General features: G+C 35.8%; 1 protein-coding gene across 5 annotated transcripts; it reads right to left on the bottom strand.

Moving 5' to 3' along the window:
- Window positions 1-442: 442 nt before the first annotated feature.
- LOC104888801 (hypothetical protein) lies at window positions 443-15,900 on the bottom strand. Of its 5 annotated transcripts, none has more exons than XM_048641109.2 (10): window positions 15,539-15,897; window positions 13,594-13,659; window positions 13,379-13,501; window positions 7,772-7,889; window positions 7,302-7,414; window positions 4,770-5,832; window positions 4,470-4,681; window positions 3,309-3,346; window positions 3,027-3,234; window positions 443-673 (listed from the first exon to the last, which is right to left on the bottom strand). In XM_048641109.2, the coding sequence occupies exons 3-10, from the start codon at window positions 13,406-13,408 to the stop codon at window positions 590-592; spliced, it is 1,866 nt and encodes a 621-aa protein (XP_048497066.1). In that variant the 5' UTR covers window positions 13,409-13,501; window positions 13,594-13,659; window positions 15,539-15,897; the 3' UTR covers window positions 443-589. The 5 variants fall into 5 exon arrangements, with proteins under 5 accessions (XP_048497066.1, XP_010672188.3, XP_048497067.1 ...); XM_010673886.4 differs by adding an exon at window positions 1,362-1,426 and having other exon boundaries at window positions 13,379-13,659; window positions 15,539-15,893; XM_048641110.2 differs by lacking the exon at window positions 13,379-13,501 and having other exon boundaries at window positions 15,539-15,900.
- Window positions 15,901-17,142: the final 1,242 nt, after the last annotated feature.

Below are 17,142 nucleotides of genomic sequence, written 5' to 3' on the forward strand. Positions count from 1 at the left end.
AGAGACATTTTTTGCTTAAACAAAACCACCACCACCACCAACCCCAAAACCAACCCCCCAACCCCAAAAAAAATACTATATAAAAAGCGTAAATTGATACATACAAGTGTTATACTTTTGGACTAAGGGCTTGTTCTCTTCAGCCTAAAACAGCTGAACTGAGCTGAATTGAACTGAACTGAAATGAATAGTAATTATGTGAGAGTAAAAGTATTGTCCAAAGTTGAACTGAATTAAACTGAAAATAAGCTAGAGAGAACAGACCCTAATTTACCAAGACTGACTAGCGAATTGTGTTTTTCGTATCCATTTTCATATTGGAAATAGGCACCATTTTTATTTTGGACACGAATGAAATAAGCAGCTTTGATCCACAAGATAAAATCTCTGATGGATTGGCCTTTATGTATCAATTTATGCCTCATATGCCCCAAAAGCCAAATGAACAAATATAAGTAGAATAGACATGATATTAAGAATCTTTAATAATACAACCTAATATACAAACCTTAAAACAGAGACCAAAATCATTAAAAAGAACAATGGCCTCATATGGATGAAAGGACAAGAATAATGACAACAAATTACATCATAAGTAATTAAAAATGTGTAGTATATAGGCACCATTATTCTTTCTTTGTATGTGTGTATCTCTGCAACAAATAAAGGAAACCTGCATAACACCAGAACATTTGCAAATCATTAATATAAGACCACTAGAAAATATATATCATTCAAACCAAAGCAGCAATGTGCACCTCCATCACAAATTAATCTTTCTACTAGGCTTGGCCAAGGAGATTAAAATAAGATGAGCTATTTGAAGACATCGACTGATTAAAAAGTGGAAAAAGTAATAGTAAGAGAAAGTGTTGAAATTGAAAGAAAAAAAAAAGGGACGATGTGGTGGAGAGAAAACAAATAAGAAAGGGAAGTAGGGTCTAAATGCACAACAGAGGGTGGACTTCTTTTTCCATTCAAGTAGCAGGAAATATTATTTTGCAGAGGTGAAAAATTGTTTTTAGAGGGAAATATACACACCTGGGTGTACCTAAAAAGCATGGTACACACCCTCACATTCTCCTCCATCAGGTGTACATGGGTGGAGAATGCGAGAGGGGGTACGCATACACCCAGGTGCATGATGCAAATTTCAGATAATATAGATGAACACATTTTGTCTTCAGCAATCTCCAACATCTAAAATCATAAATTTATAGAGGAACCAAGAATTGAACAATAAGGTAGCACAAAAAGTTCACGAGTCTTAGAAATATACTTGGCTTCAGGAGGAAAATATGGTAATAATGGACTTTCAGGCATTTGTTAACTTTATAGGTATGGTTACATTCACTACTAACCTTAAATTGCATCTCAGCTCTCACCTAGTACTATGAGCAACTCCAACTGTGTCCTCCACAACTCACTGTCACAGAAAATAAATGTATCTGTCATTGAATACTCATATACAACTAAACATATCAGCACACGGAACATAGCCTATACACTGAGCTCTAATGTGACTATTCACAGGTCATCCAGATATTTAAGCTCGCACCTATCCTACGAAGACTCGAAGGCATGATTTACACTAAAACAACATGCATCATTCCTCAATGTTTGAGGGGGGTTTCACATGTAACAACCCTCCCTCAATAAGAAGAGGTCCTTGATGAACCTTAAGTGATGCATGCACCCACAAACCTACACCCACTGGCAAATTTAGACATGCGCAAATTCATCAAATAAAGCACTGACAATCAAGCATGACAATTCCCATATCTATACTCGTGAACTGTGCTCAAGAGTCAGGCTGATCAATGTTTGACATTGCTGAACGATTTCAGAATCAACCCGCTATAACTCGCAAATCTTCTACTTCACATTTGATAATCTTCTCAAATGTTATTCGTTATAATATTTGGGAAATCAAACTGAATACTCTTGAGTACCCATCTGCAACAGCTGACAATGTACATCTTTCTTGTTACAAAAACACATTCAGTCCTCATATTGGTCCCTATTCTCATCAGTTAATACATTAAACGTAGACCATATAGAGAGTTCATATCATTTTGCCCTCTACATGCCATGGTACACTCTCAACCACTAAATGACCAAACTTAATCGCATAGAAGATAATTTCAATATAAAGGTTTTTCCTCATATACTATGCCATTCCTTTTTTCGTCGACCAACAATTTTTAAGGTGACCAATCAGCTACAGTTTGGTAAAACTTCAAACATCAATAGTACTCTTCAAAACTTTATTATATTTGCAATATGTCCTAGTTGAACATACTCCTATATGTAGTACTAGAAATATTTTGGTGGACTGAAAATGAAACATTAAATACCATTTTAACTTTCTGTAGACTTAAATATGCTTCACACTAGGTGAAATATACTTTCGAGTTGCAATGACTTATACAACTAGTAAAGCACAGAGTGAATTCAGCTACAGGCAGCATGCGTGATTGTCCAGGATTACACAGAAGGCACACTAGATACACAATGGTACTTGCATGCTCAGACAGCATCTGAAATCTATAACATCACCATATTGAACTTCAAATTATCATGTTCCAGAAGTACATGGGTTCCTCTTAGGCTTGTTCGTTATCATTTTTTTTCCAGTTTTCAATTATTTTGGAAACTAAAAAACAGAAATATGGAAATCAGGAGAAAAAAAAAAGTAGATTCAGTTTGTCATTATTAGAATGAGTATGACTACTTTTGATTTCTATATATAATTTATCTCATGATGTAAAATCTTAAAACAAAAAACTAGAAGCCGACAGTGATAGTGAATAGCCAGCTCACTTTATAGCTTATGGCATAGCAACTCCTGTTAAACAAGTAAAATGACATTCAACTGATACGTAATCTAACTTAGCAATAAAATGCAGCATTTAGCTGTCAGCTTCTTGGTGTGAATACTGTGTGTGCAAAGGGGGTGGGTTAGTGAAATAGATAAACTAATAGGAGTTACAGGCAGAAAAAAGAAAGACGGGTTGAAAACAAACCTTAGAAAAAAGCCGTGATGATCTTCTACGTTTTGAATGAAGATCTCCAGCAAACTGCTTTGAAGACCTTAAAATCTTTGCCTCAGTGTTAAAGAACTTACTCTGATCAACGCTATTAAGATGTCTCTTTCTCTTGTGCTCCCCATTAGATTCTGAATCTACAGGTTTTTTCCAGGGCTTCTCTTTTAGGTTTTTAATATTCAAGCATCTGGATAAGAGAAGAACATATTAGGCAAACAATAAACTAAAATAGCATAAGAACCTTCTTTTTGCTGAACTTACTCTGATTCTTCACTTCCATTTTTGATGTTGCTCTTTCCCTGCAATGAAGGTGTCGCTTAGAAGCTAATACAGTGAGTCGGGGAATTGAAGCCAGGAGGAAATAAAAATGTACTAAGTACTGACCCATATGAGTATCATGATGGTCCTCGTCAGGAAAATGTTTGTGATATACTCCCTCCTTTTCACAAAAATTTACTCACTCTCTTTTTTGGTATGTTTCACAAATATCACGCACTTCACTTTCTCTACTTTGAGACATGAGGCCACCACAACTTCTCACTTCAATAATCATGTCTCCTTACTTTATAATTGTTTCTCCTCATTTCCCCACCTTTTACATTTTCCTCACAAACTTTACCCCCATTTCCTTGGTTTTGATGAAAACTAACGTGGGTTTATTATAGTGGAAACAAAGAGCACCAACGTAGCTAAAAAGCCAAAGATATTTTAAGAACCCCTATTATTTTAAGAATCACCTATAAAGCGACAGGATCATGCCAAAAGACCTTGTGCACTATTACTAGAGTCGAGGACATAGATAGGTAAAAGCAAATTAGTAGACCAGGTTACAACTCAAAAATGGTGCCATGGCAAATCAGAAGATTATAATGGTTTGCTAGCATCAGATATTATTCAAGAGTTTATCTTTAAACATAAGTGAACTAAGATTTTAGAACGATAGGGAGGTCTTGCATTAAAACAAATACCGACTTTATTTGAATTAAACATTTAAGACTTACATTATATATTTCAGTTCTTCCAACTCAACTTCTAATCATATCATTAACAAATCAACCAGCCAACGAAAGATACTTTAGAGAAGACAGGAGAAAACTCATGATGTAAGTTTGTTATAAGAGATAATAGAAGAACATTGAGGACTAAGTTATGGACTTATCACTTCTAGGGAATTTTTGCAGTTCCCATTAGTTCAGGGAGGCCACAAGGCAGCTGATTTTCCGGCAAACTTCAGGCATAGCTGCCCTACTAGTCATTATTGGTTTTATATTGATTATCTTCAGTTTGCTTCAATCATCTGTAAGGATGAGGTCGGTTGGAACTTGGAAATATTCTTATGGTTAATCTAGGTTTTCCTTTCCTTCTTCAGAAAGAGAAAGAGAGAGACAGAAGGGAAAAGTGCTAAAGCAGATTGAAATATACCAGATTTCCCACATTCGCTGTTGACAGGCTTATGCTATCGTCCTCTTTGAGATCATTTGTTTTACTTGAAATACAATAATCTGCCCCATTTTGCTTAGGAACAACCAAATCAACGGACCTATTACTGCAGCAAGTATATAGTGCTGCATCTTCTTCCATCAGCTCATCAGTTTCATTTCCAGCCTCCTGTGCGCTAAGAAATCCAGCATTTTCTGTTTCAATATTATTAGTGAGATCAATGATATCCTGGACTCATATCTGCGACAAGGAGAAAAATATAATCTGCTTATTGAGGACTACCTGCTGAATATTTTTTAGCCTCTCTTACTTGACCATCAGACAAGGGTGCTCTGCTTTGCTCAGTGTCCACTTGACACCTATTATCAGCAACACCTGGTGAAAGACTGTTGAACACAGAAGACGGACATTTGTTCTGATCAAATGCTTGAGCAGATCTCATCTGAAGCTCATCCATGCTGGGAGCAGATTCAACTAATCCATGCTGCACGACTTCAGAATTCTTTACCTTCTCAGCCATGTCCACACATTTACCAGTAGATGCTTGCATCTCCGTGTATACAGTTGTTGATGAATCACTGCATTTAAGAACAGGATCCACAGAGCCATAATTTTGCCGCGTTGATGGCATTATACAGATTTCATTGCCAGCACTATCATTCTGTTGTGCTGGCATCGCTGAACATTTATGTTCAGATGGCAAGAAATTCCCTGCAGAATTATCATACGCTCTAATCTCGACAGCTGCATTCACATCTGCAACAGCAACCATTGTTTCCTCTCTTCCGCTAGATTTTGATCCAGGAAGTTGCCCCTCAATACCAGATTCAAGTCTGGACAATAAATTTGTTTGGTCTTCTCTTAAATTTTCCAAGTCATGAACATCATTGCCTAAGGATTTCAGTTCAGGTGAAGACAAAGATCCTTCTCCTCCATCAGGTTTATCCATTTGAGCCTGATTATCAGTCAACATCGTGGTTGGGTAATACTCAAGTTCAAGTTGGCCAGTCTCTGTTTCCTTAGATGGATCCATAGTAAAAGAACCATTTTTTTTCTTAGAGCAACATAAAAGGCCTATGTCTTGATGAAAACTTTGCGAATTTGGCTTGTGCACATCATGACTTATATGAACTCCAGCTTTTAAACTCTCAATCCAGTCTGATGGGCTTGAATTCAGATCAACATAGAGTTGAATCCCATCCTCACAACAGACATCAAAAGTAAATGTAGGGGAAGGAGTTACTAAAGGAGAACTAACAACAGAGGAGAAGGTATTCTCTAGAATACCTGCACCACTATTACTTTCTCTGTGGAGTTGAGTTATAATGTCCACATCTTCAGATGCCTGCAAAGCACAGCAAAATATATGAGCATCTCTCTTAATGTGAAGCAGAACCCAGAGCAATGAAAATTTTAAGGGGTGTTTGATTCACAAAGGGGAAAGGGTTTAAAAAAAAGGGAAAAAAGGAGAATTGAAAGTCAAACTCTTGGATTTACTGGGGTTGTTTGTTTCAAAATATCTAAGAGAAACCCCATAATATCACCACCCCTCTTCCACCACCACCATCACCACACTTTCTCTTCCAAACTAAACCACCTTGCTGCCGCGGCCTTCCCCTCTTCCACGCCATCCCCTCTTTTGATGCCGCCGTCCCTGCTCCTCTTCCCCTCTTATGCCGCCGACACTTCTTCTTCTTCTTCTTCTTCTCTCTCTCTCTCTCTCCTTCTCACTTCTGTAGATCTAGTGATATGGTGGTGTTTTGTAGGTCCTTCTCACTTTTGTAGATCTAGTGATGTGGTGGTGTTTGTAGGTCCTTCTCACTTTTGTAGATCTTGTGATATAGTGGTGTTTGTAGGTGGTTGCGCTGCCTTTGGGTGGCGGTGGCTAGCTGGCGTTTGGTGGGGTGGGTTCTCGACTTTTCGTGGTGGGTGGTGTGAGTTTTACGGGGTGGGGTGGTTTCTCAGTGGGTCATGGTTGACTTTCAGGGGTGGTTGGGTGATTCACGGGTTTGGGGGTGGGTGTGGGGGGCAGGCTGGGCTGCCCTTTGGGGGGCAGTGGCTAGGTTGGCCTTTGGTTAGGTTCTCGAGTGTGGTGGAGGATTCCAGGGGGTGGTTGACAGATGGTCTGGGGGTGGTCATGGTGGAGGGGGCAACAGTGGTCAATATTGGTGGTTGGGTCAAGCAGTGGTGGGTTGGTCAAAGAGGTAATGGTGCTTCAACAAAAGGTAAGTGAAACCTTGAGCCAGGGTGGGGCATGGAGGCATGGATGATGAGGAGCTTGGAGGTAAGGGTAGGGTAGAAGGAATCATTGAGTTGACCAAACAAACAAGAAGTAAGGGAACTTAAGTCCGTAACTACATGTATAACATTTAACAAATTTCACATCCCTTTTTCGATGAAAAACATAAGATATCCAAGATAACGTAATGTTTCAACTTTTAGATGTACTACACACCGGTTCCCCTTTCTCCATCTTTTTTATATGCTACATAGGGATATAGCACATATATAATAGACGAAGAGGAAGAAAGAAGGGACCCAGAATAAATGAAGTAAATATCGTGACAGTCCCAATTTAAGAAAGCGTTGCATATATTTAGAAACAGATGAAGTAAAGGAATGAAGGAACTATGAAGTGTTTTTAATGATGAATATACAAGTATATGTTAGCACCCAGTTGCAATTCCTTATGCATTGCGATCTTGCTTGCTAAGAACATACTCCCTTAGCCCCATATAAACGTCGCACGATTAAACTTCATTGATGTCCAAGAACAAACATTATCCAAGATAGCCTAGCCAATAAAAGATGGACCTTATTAAAAGAAGCGGAACCCTTGCAGTTTAGCAAATCATTTTGTCGTGAATCTCGGTGATTATGGCGTTGGTTGATGCCAGACCCAGCATGGGATCCCATGCGTCCACGATCTGGAGAAAAAGGAAGACAAATAAATTAAGAATATAAGATAACTAGAAAACAAAGTTATACCTGACGATCTAGACAAACTATTTTGTTCTTAACTAAAAGAGGATAGAGGTAGAAATTAGAATCATAGGAAATGGATAATAAATTCAATGCCAACAATGTAACCTCTTTCTTGAAATTCTTAACTTAGTTAAAGATTTCGTAGAGCTAATCAGTGATAAAACAGGATGCACAATGGAGCAGTATCATAACCAAATAATTTTAGTTTTGGATAAATTGGTGGTCTTTGCGTATGACAAACTCTGAAAATAAGGACATATGTCTTTTGTAGGAAAGGGCATTGGAAGATAACTAAAGACCTTTTATTTGGTCATCAGTTGATTTCATCCTCACTACAGTCTGCAATTCTGTCGCTCCTGAAGCAAAGAGATCACTTCTAGTCCCCACGCGTTTTGCTCTGGAGTTCAGGTTCTTCTTCTGCATTTAGATAAAAAGGAATTATCAATCTTCAAGCTATAAAGTAGAACCTCCAGATGCATGTGTACTTAGGTTGACATTGTACATGTTTAACATAAAAATCAATACTCCTCCATCCACAAAGAAGTGCCTTGTTAGGCTTGGGCATGAATATTAAGAGTAAATAGTAGGGAAGTGTATGCCTTTTTGGTACATAGTGAAAAAATAAGAATAAGAAAATTGAGTAAAAAGGAGAGAGAACTAGTGGAGGGCCCCCACATCACATAGGTTGGGTCAGTTGAAATGTCCATTTAAGCTAACCAGACATATATTTGTGGGCGGAGGGAGTAGTGATTTTAAATGTATGAAGTTATGAACATCATTCTTCACAATAGACTTCTTCGAGATCCAAAATCAGCTGCATACATCCAATTAATGATTACAAATGAGAAAGATAAACCAAACAAAAGAAAAATCTGAAAACAAAGGGATATTAAGAATAAAAGGTTCACTCAGAAAACTTATTGTGGTCACAGTCGTTGTAATCATGCAACATTCTCGTTATATTCATTTCAGTTGTTTCAGCAAAATTAGTTCTAGTCAGCCTTTACATAACAGCCATTTACAGCCTAGGAAATAGTAATTTGCAACACTTGTGATATTCAGGTGTCCCTGAATAAATGCAAGACATCTCTCTCCTTTGGTGGTCCGCACTATCTCTTTTCCAATCTACTTTTTTAATGATTACACAATAAATGGCCGACTTAGTAATTCCCGCTTCATTTCGAAACAATAATACTAAATATATCCTCGACTCCTATAAGATCTACTTTCACAATGAAATAACAATATAAATGGCCCAAAAGCAAGCCTAGCTAAAACTTTGTGTAAAGCCTAATGTCATGATTATTCTAGAACGGAGGAAGTACATATCAGCTCAAAATACTAACTATGCGGTTCCCTGCTACAAAGATTCAATCTCTCGAGTGCACTTCACTAGGTATCATTTTGATCTTTTTTCTAACTGAAACTCACCTGGACGACTATTCATCAGAGAATTCATCTCCTTAATCGAAAAAGTTGGCCAACAATTTATCGTACTGTCACAAGAAGTTTGCACAATGCTCTCATCCAACTACAGTAATTGTGTCCTTCATTGCAACTGTTCATATATATTCTCAGAATAGATGATTTTTCCAACCAAAATAGTGTCAGATCAATTACTCTTTTCATGAGACTCCATCCAAAAAAATTAATCTCTTTTGCTTTTCTGGACATCCCATATTGTTGCTACTGTTCATATAAAGGTTAATTTCTATTCCCACTGTAGATGAATTTTCCAACCAAAATATTATAGACTCAAGATACATATGGTAGCCTGACAAGGGCATGAATAAAAAAAAGTAAAATAACCCTTTCAATGCATGAATAAGTCAAAAAGTAAATCAAAACAAAAGATAGTGAAATGAATAACATAAAAACAATAACAACAAAGAAAATGGAAAAGAAAGAGATAGAGAAGGTAAGGTAACAGCATATGGAAGTCACATGCTTGCACTTGCACCTCCCGGTGACAGGTTTCATGGATATAAGAAAGCACAAAATGGCGTAGGAGACCCTCTCTAGTCTCTAGTGTCCACTACAACTCCCCTGGAGAACAACAGTTCTATTGGGGAACATAGCTAAAACCCATATCACTCTTAGTTCTTAGTGTTAAAATATATGTAGAATATTCTTTGTGTAAATATATCAAGGATTTGTAATCCTTGATTACCTCCAGTAATTAGGCTATGTTATTATTTGTTTCTTAGTTTAGCTTAGGCTTATATATGTTTGGCAACTAAAGTGATCAACCCATCTAGATCTTGCCTCTTGCATCTTACCTTTAGTGGAGGTCATTCCCACTTCCACCTTGTGAGCCGGATTGTTTTTATATACTATTTCTGTCCCAAAAGGTTGGTTAAAATTTGCAATTGGATAAACAAGGGAACATCATATATAACCCTCGTATGTATCACTCACATTGATCATCATACACGTATAAATCGAAGACAACTCTAACTGTTTGTTAGAAAGGCTAAATTTAAGAATTCTCCTTCTTCATTATGGACAAAGTAGCCTTCAATCCAATTCCCAAGAAAGCATCATTATATCAATTAGCATTATCGACTTGGATCACTTTTGAGAAGCTAGCAATTTATACCATTATGCTACAAATATTAAAAAGCTTTGCCCTCAATTCTATGCAAAAGGTGATAGAGAAAAGAGACGCCACACTAGAAAAGAGTGTATGAAGCAGAGAGATGGATCTTAGCAGCAAAACAGAGAAAAAAGTATCAGAGTGGAGCATATTGATACGAGGCTATTACTTTCGCCAAACAAAGGCAATCATCAAATGAGATCAATAAAAGCTTTGCAATTTAACTTTCTACATTTCCACACAACTTCCAAAGAATATATCTCGTATGAACCCGGTGCACACTAATTCCCAACAAATGTTATGTAGGTTGTAATGATTACAACTTCTACTATTTTGTCTTTCACTCTCCTCAGATTTCCTTGCCTTTTCATTTTCTCTCTCATAACTGCTTCATTTTTTCTCTCTTCAAGTTCTTACTGTTTTGCAGTTTTTGTGATATAGTTGATTGTACAATTGAACCTGTTATAGAAGATTAGGATTATATTGTCAGCTTCAATATAGTGCATTTGTCAGTGGTAAAATGTGTTTCTCTGTGTTATAATATGTTTATTTGTGACAATGTTTCTTTGTGCTATAGTGTGTTTGTGATGTAGTGTATTTCTTTTTGATATAGTGTATATTTGTTTGTGATACAATATATTTATGTGTAATATAGTTGATTATACAATTGAACCTGTTATAAAAGATTAGGATAATATTGTTAGTTTCGATATAGTTTATCTGTATGTGGTATAGTGTATTTCTCAGTGCTATAGTGTTTTTTTTTTTGCAAGAGGTATATTGTTTATTTATAAGTGTTTCTTTGTGTTATAGTGTATTTATTTGTGATATAGTGTATTTCTCTCTTATATAGTATAAATGTTTGTGATACACTAGGTTTATATGTATTATAGTAGTCTGTTCTCTAGTGCACACTAATTTTACTATGAACCAGGTCCACACAAGCTGGATTAACTTCCAAAAGCCAGTGTGTTTCTTTTCACCGGACATTTAGTGTCCCTCCTCAGGAAACAAGAAACTACATAGGATTGGTTACTTATAATCTATAGGTTTACGAACTTTTATGAATCTAGATCAGGAATATAGTGCTTATATTATTCAAAATCATAATTGTGGCCCTACATCATTCAGAATACGGAAACTAGCAATTACTCCCGCTATTCCTTTAAGTTCTTCCCTCTACCCGTTTTAGTCAGTTCCATAAAATTTTTCCCTCTTATGCTTAATTCCTTATTTGGTAAGTAATATTCCTACTTGTTGGACTCACTTAATTCCACACTCTGTCAAAATAAAAATCTCTCTCCTATATAATAAACTGAGGACCTACTTTCACACTCTCTCCTCCTTTCCTTGGTATGTAGAGCTACAACTATGTGAAATGAATGAAAAAGTAACAATTCTTCTTTGTACTTGCTCAAAACCTGAAAACTGTAAGAAAGATCATACAATAGAGTTGGAATAATTCATAATGGGAAAAATGCCTTATATAGTATACATATTACAAGTTTGTGGCTGAAAAAATCCCTATGTTGTGTTAGTTAAGGATAGTTCATAGCTCGGGTGGTTAATGAAAATGGCTTGAACCATAAAGGTGTCAACTCTCCATATTCAAAATTACAATATACTCCCTCCTTTCCTAAATAGAGTGCCCGTTTTTCCATTTATGTATGTCCCAAATAGATTTCTCATTTCCTTATTTGATATGGGTCAACCAATTAAAATATTATTTTGCTTTCAATTTTTATAATATCACTCAGTTCCCCATATGGCCCACATTCTCTCTCCTTAATATACAATTCATAAAAGTGTACCAACTTCTATATTTAATTATGATTTGATACAACTAAGATCCTACACATGATTTCTTCTTAATACTTGTGCCCAAAAAAAATGGGCGGCACTCTATTTAGGGACGGAGGGAGTAATACTGTAATATTATTTTATTTACAATAAAAAATTGAGAAAGTATAAGAAATCAAATTCCTCCCCTCCTCCACATACAAGGCCCGCGATCTAACCATCCACATCTGTCTTAAAAAATCATGCTAGCTAGAAACTATTTTCGCAAAAAGTTCAAAACATGAAAAAGTAGAGAGAGAAAAGTGGATAGGTAGGTGTAGGGCCCTACTGTAGAGAAGAAGTAAAGAGAATAACTGCAAAAAAGGATAGTAGCAAGTCCATTTGCACAACCGAAAAAGGAAACTATGGCAAATAATGGAACGGTGGGAGTATATCTTTAAGTTTTTCACCTTATTTAAAACACGATTTGACATTATAAAGAAAGAAAATGAACAAAGAGTTGGCTCCATTGAGGTGGGACCTTATTTTTGAGAAACACGGCAAAACTTTTGATATTGTTATAATAAACCAAATTCAGGATCCTCATTGGTAACCTAGTAAAATAATGGATTTTTCAGACTAAGTTTTGCTTTACAGTAAATCAAAGAAAGATCTTATAATTTTCAATTATTTTACAAGGAAACTTCAAGGAATATTAGTCCATTCAATGTCTTCAATTAAGAATTTATTCACTCACAGTAAATTTTTTTTTTTTTCCAAACCCCACTTCATCTTCAAAAATACTATCAGAGGGCTACAATAACCTCTATTTACAGTCATATTTACTATGTTTATGACTACCACTTCCTCAAAAATCAATATTAACCTAAGTAGGATGCAAAATATATGTTCCCAAGGATACAACAAAGGTAAAAGGTAACTAGCTCTATCAGTTCTCTTAAATCCAACATATTAGCCTCATATTCGCTTCAGTTCACAGTGAGTGTAACATAATTCGCTTTTTCAGTTAGTAGTTCGCCCAAAATGGTAAAAAGACGAACACCGACCATAATTCGCTTTTTTCGGATCGCAATTCGCGGGGAGATTAGGAATTAATGAATTATGTTACACGGGACTTCACACCAGGCATACACAACTAATGGAATCTGGCTACGACTCACGAAACTAAGAGATCCACTCAACTCTATCATGTCACAAAATAACATAAAAATACACCATTGCAATCATAGGAAAAATCCACAAGAACACCCAAGGTAAGGAGGTCATAAAAACCGGTGCTGCAATTTCACAGAAGTCCAGTTAAACTGAATGATATGGTGGCATATATAATTCACAGAACCAGCCGAAATGAACAGGCACCATGGCAACAGATCAATTAAAGAGATGAAAATTGAAAGAATCTGAAGCCTAGAGCCAAAATGGAAAATTTGACTATGGGACAGCTCTCTTCCAGAATGTATACTGGCTTCTTCCTCATAGCTAACAGATGATAGTAACATCAACAAAATACCTCGAGATATAAAATCAAGGATGTTGCCATTTCAGAGTTTGACTTTTTAGCAGGTAGACCATTTTCTTGCACAAGCCTTGGAGATCCTTTCTTGAGAAGTTACAATACAAATCCTCCTCTTTCCTTTCTCCCATATGTTTCAAAGGAAGGCATCAAATTGTAAACCTGAGGCCAACCAGCAGTAATGTTCAAGTAAAACAATGGATACAACTCACCAAATAGGTAATCATTCTTAATCATAGAACGAGATTCCAATATCCAAGCAATGAAAAACTTTCCAGCTGCATCAGAGGAAGGTGAGTTCTTAGAAAGAGCAAACTAAGTTTTGCCTTGATTTCAATAATATTTAGTCTATGCCACCAAAACAATTGAACGTAACAAGTCAAAGCATAAAAAATTAAACTATTTTTTGTCATACACATCGAAGAATGGTGTGGTAAAAGAAAGAACTAGCTCCTATCTGATAGGCGTCAATAAATGGTTGTAATTGTAATGACCTTGTATGTACTTTTGCCTAGAAAATCACATGCCAATGTCCATGGGGATGCAACTTTACCAATCATTAACATTGTAGGGTTTGCATTGAGTATTAATGAAAGTCTATGAAAAAGAAGCACATACTAATAAGTAATAGGTGGAGAAATAACAAGAAATTTCTCTTACACATTATCATTACCACCACTTATTTCTGCCTATCAATAGGTTCTAAATTACCAAAGGAGCATTTCAGCTAGCTTAATTCTAGTTGCAGACCTAATAATGCATTAATCTATTATGCAACTAATGTCCTTTTTACCTAGAAGCAAGAAAACACAAATACATTCCCTCAAAAAAAAACACAAATACAAAATTGTTGCTAGAACATCACCCGAGGTGATCCTTTTACTTTGAAAAAATTCTGTAGAGTTCTTTGCACCAACTTCATAATTCTTTCAGTTCCAGTCAGAAAATAGTTCAATTACACAAGCAACATCTGCTTGTGTGCTTGAAACAAGAAAATCCCGAGAGATTAACCAGATATATTAAAAAATTTTATGAACTTTCAATGCAAACTTCATGATAGTTTTAACTTTTAACACAACCAGAAATAGGTACATAGAAATGGTTGACCAAGAAAAAACTAGCTGATACAGGAGCCCATGTCCTACAATAAATATCGAGACAGAGGAGGCAATGCAAATTGTGCCTCAGTGCAGCCACCAATAGCAAACAAGAAATATAGAGTGTGAACATACACAACTATACGCCAAATCCTCACAGCTCAAATATCGATCGCTATAGATACCTAAGAAAACAACATATCGGAGTGGCACCTCCCATCATAAGTTCTTTCCCCTTTCTACTGCATTTCCCTAATGATTACCATTTCTACTGACATGAACTAATTTCGATAACATACAAGCTCTTATTCTACCTTATGTGTTTCCTAAATTATAGGTGAGTTTAGAGATAATGCTATAATGTTCAATCTCTAATATGTCCATCATCTGAAATAGTAAAAAGAGATACTACCTTAGCATATTCCATTAAAAGCATAAAATAAATTCACCTTACTATTCCTATCTTGCTTCCTCAAGAAGCATTTACATTACTTGATTCTTTTTCGCTTCTTTGCATCTTTATTCCAAAAAATAAAAATAAATATCTTGGTTCAAAGATAAGGCAGCAATGAACTCAAAAGTTAAACCCACAACTAAGCGACATTTTGTTAAGCATCATCATAATTCCCAACTAATTTACAACACAGCTCAGAAAATACAAAAATGCAGAATAAAAACCGCAAAATAACAAGTTAAAAATTCGCTAACAGACAACAATATAACAACCCTAATTAATAAACTAAGATTAGGGTATAATTCTTTAGGGATTTCACCAAAATAACAACCGATTTTCTGTCAAAAACATTGATTGATGCTTTAATTCTCCCCTCTTTAGCCTCATAACAATAAGAACAGATTCAAAAAAGCCAAAAATATTGAAACTCTCGAAATTAATATCATCTCAAAATGAAACTGAAATTAATTTCTTGAAAAACATTTAAACTTTTTCCGCATTTCTCCACTTATTTCCTGGAAAAATCTAATCACAATCTAAGCTAAAAATTGATGAAATGAAACGGAAAAACAAGGAGAAGAAAGATTAAAAGAAGAGAAAAATTACCTGATCGAACAATATTAGTGGAAATTTGCGACAAATTTTGGAGTAAAAGTGGAATTGAGAGGAGAGAGAAAGAGAGTGTCAAAGGGATTTCAAGAGGAGCTGAGGTGAGGTTTGAGAAGTGAGTAGTGAAGAGGGTGATTTTTTTGAAAAAAGAGGAAGTAATAAAAATGGAGAAAAACAAATAACCGTATGAAACGGCTTTTAATTCTATTTATAGAATGTTTATAGCTGTATTCTGTACATTACTAAAAATACTGTGGACTGTGGATGTAAGCATTTAGGGAGGATTTTGAGAGAAAAAGAGAGAAGTGATGATGATGAATTGATGATGATACAATTGTGGACTTGGTGAATTGTGAGTTAATTGAATTTGTTGTAATGTAATTTGCTAAGAGCAAAATGCTAAAAGTGTGGTGGGAAATGGGAATAAAATCTGAATATTTATGGTAATTTGTGATTTACATTTTTTTTTGATATTGAGTAACAGTTTTTTTATATATATATTAATTTATATAGAGTTTCATATAGATTTGGTTCATAAGGAGTATTTTTTGGTGTAAAAGAGGGTTACTATCCAAATTACACGCAAAAACAAATAACGTGTTATGTAGAATTCAGATGAGGCAAATCATGCCCTTCACATATATGCTAAGATAGCGTGTAATTCTAACAGAGGGTCAATGTAATTTTTTCTAGTGTGGTTTACGCCATGATTAGAAAGTCAATATTCGACCATATTTTTAATTTGATACATGTCTCAAAGAAAATTTCTTAATGCAGTCGAACAATAACGTTGCAATCATACTTATCAATTGCACACATTATGATAAATGTTTTTTTACAATACGAGCACAAGTTACACAACTCTCATAGCTCTTCATCTACTTCTTGTTCCAAATAGTATCAATTCAGATTACAATTTTTTAGATGCCTAAATCTCGCATTAAGCCGAAACCTCGACAAAGAACCATTACCTCATCTTTAAAAGAACAATTGATTCTTAATTAAGTGAGTTAAGAAGCCAACTACAAAACGAGCACCGTGGTCGTCAACAAACCTACTTACATTAGATGTATTGTTTCTTCATTCTTCCTTAAGTTATCTTTTCTATTGTCAAATTCAGTAGGAAATTTTATCAATAAATACCATACTTTTTGCACTTTTTCAAAATAAATACATAGGTTGTCTGAAATTTTAATATTAAGATTGACTAAATGTTTTTGGAATTACTACCACTTAACAGAATCTTCAAAAAGTGTTAGTTTTGCTTTGTTAGTGGCACGTAAAATTATGATCTTGCCCTTTCCCCACCACCCCCGCCCCTACCACATGCAACAACCATGCTTGCCACCGTTACCGCTGCTGCCCGCCACACCTAAAAATCGACCCACCAACAACCACAACCAACTATACAAAACCACCACCACCTCCACCCACTTAAAAATCATCCTACCCCACCACCCTAACCAACTACGAAACCAACACCACCTCCGTCCACCAAAAACTTGACCCAACCCCCAATACCAACCAACTACGAAACCACCACCACCTCACATGCCACTAACGAAGCAAAACTAGCATTTTTGCGAAAATCTATTAAGTGG

The sequence above is a fragment of the Beta vulgaris genome, chromosome 3 (assembly GCF_026745355.1).
Source record: "Beta vulgaris subsp. vulgaris cultivar EL10 chromosome 3, EL10.2, whole genome shotgun sequence".
In the NCBI taxonomy this organism is placed as follows: domain Eukaryota; kingdom Viridiplantae; phylum Streptophyta; class Magnoliopsida; order Caryophyllales; family Amaranthaceae; genus Beta; species Beta vulgaris.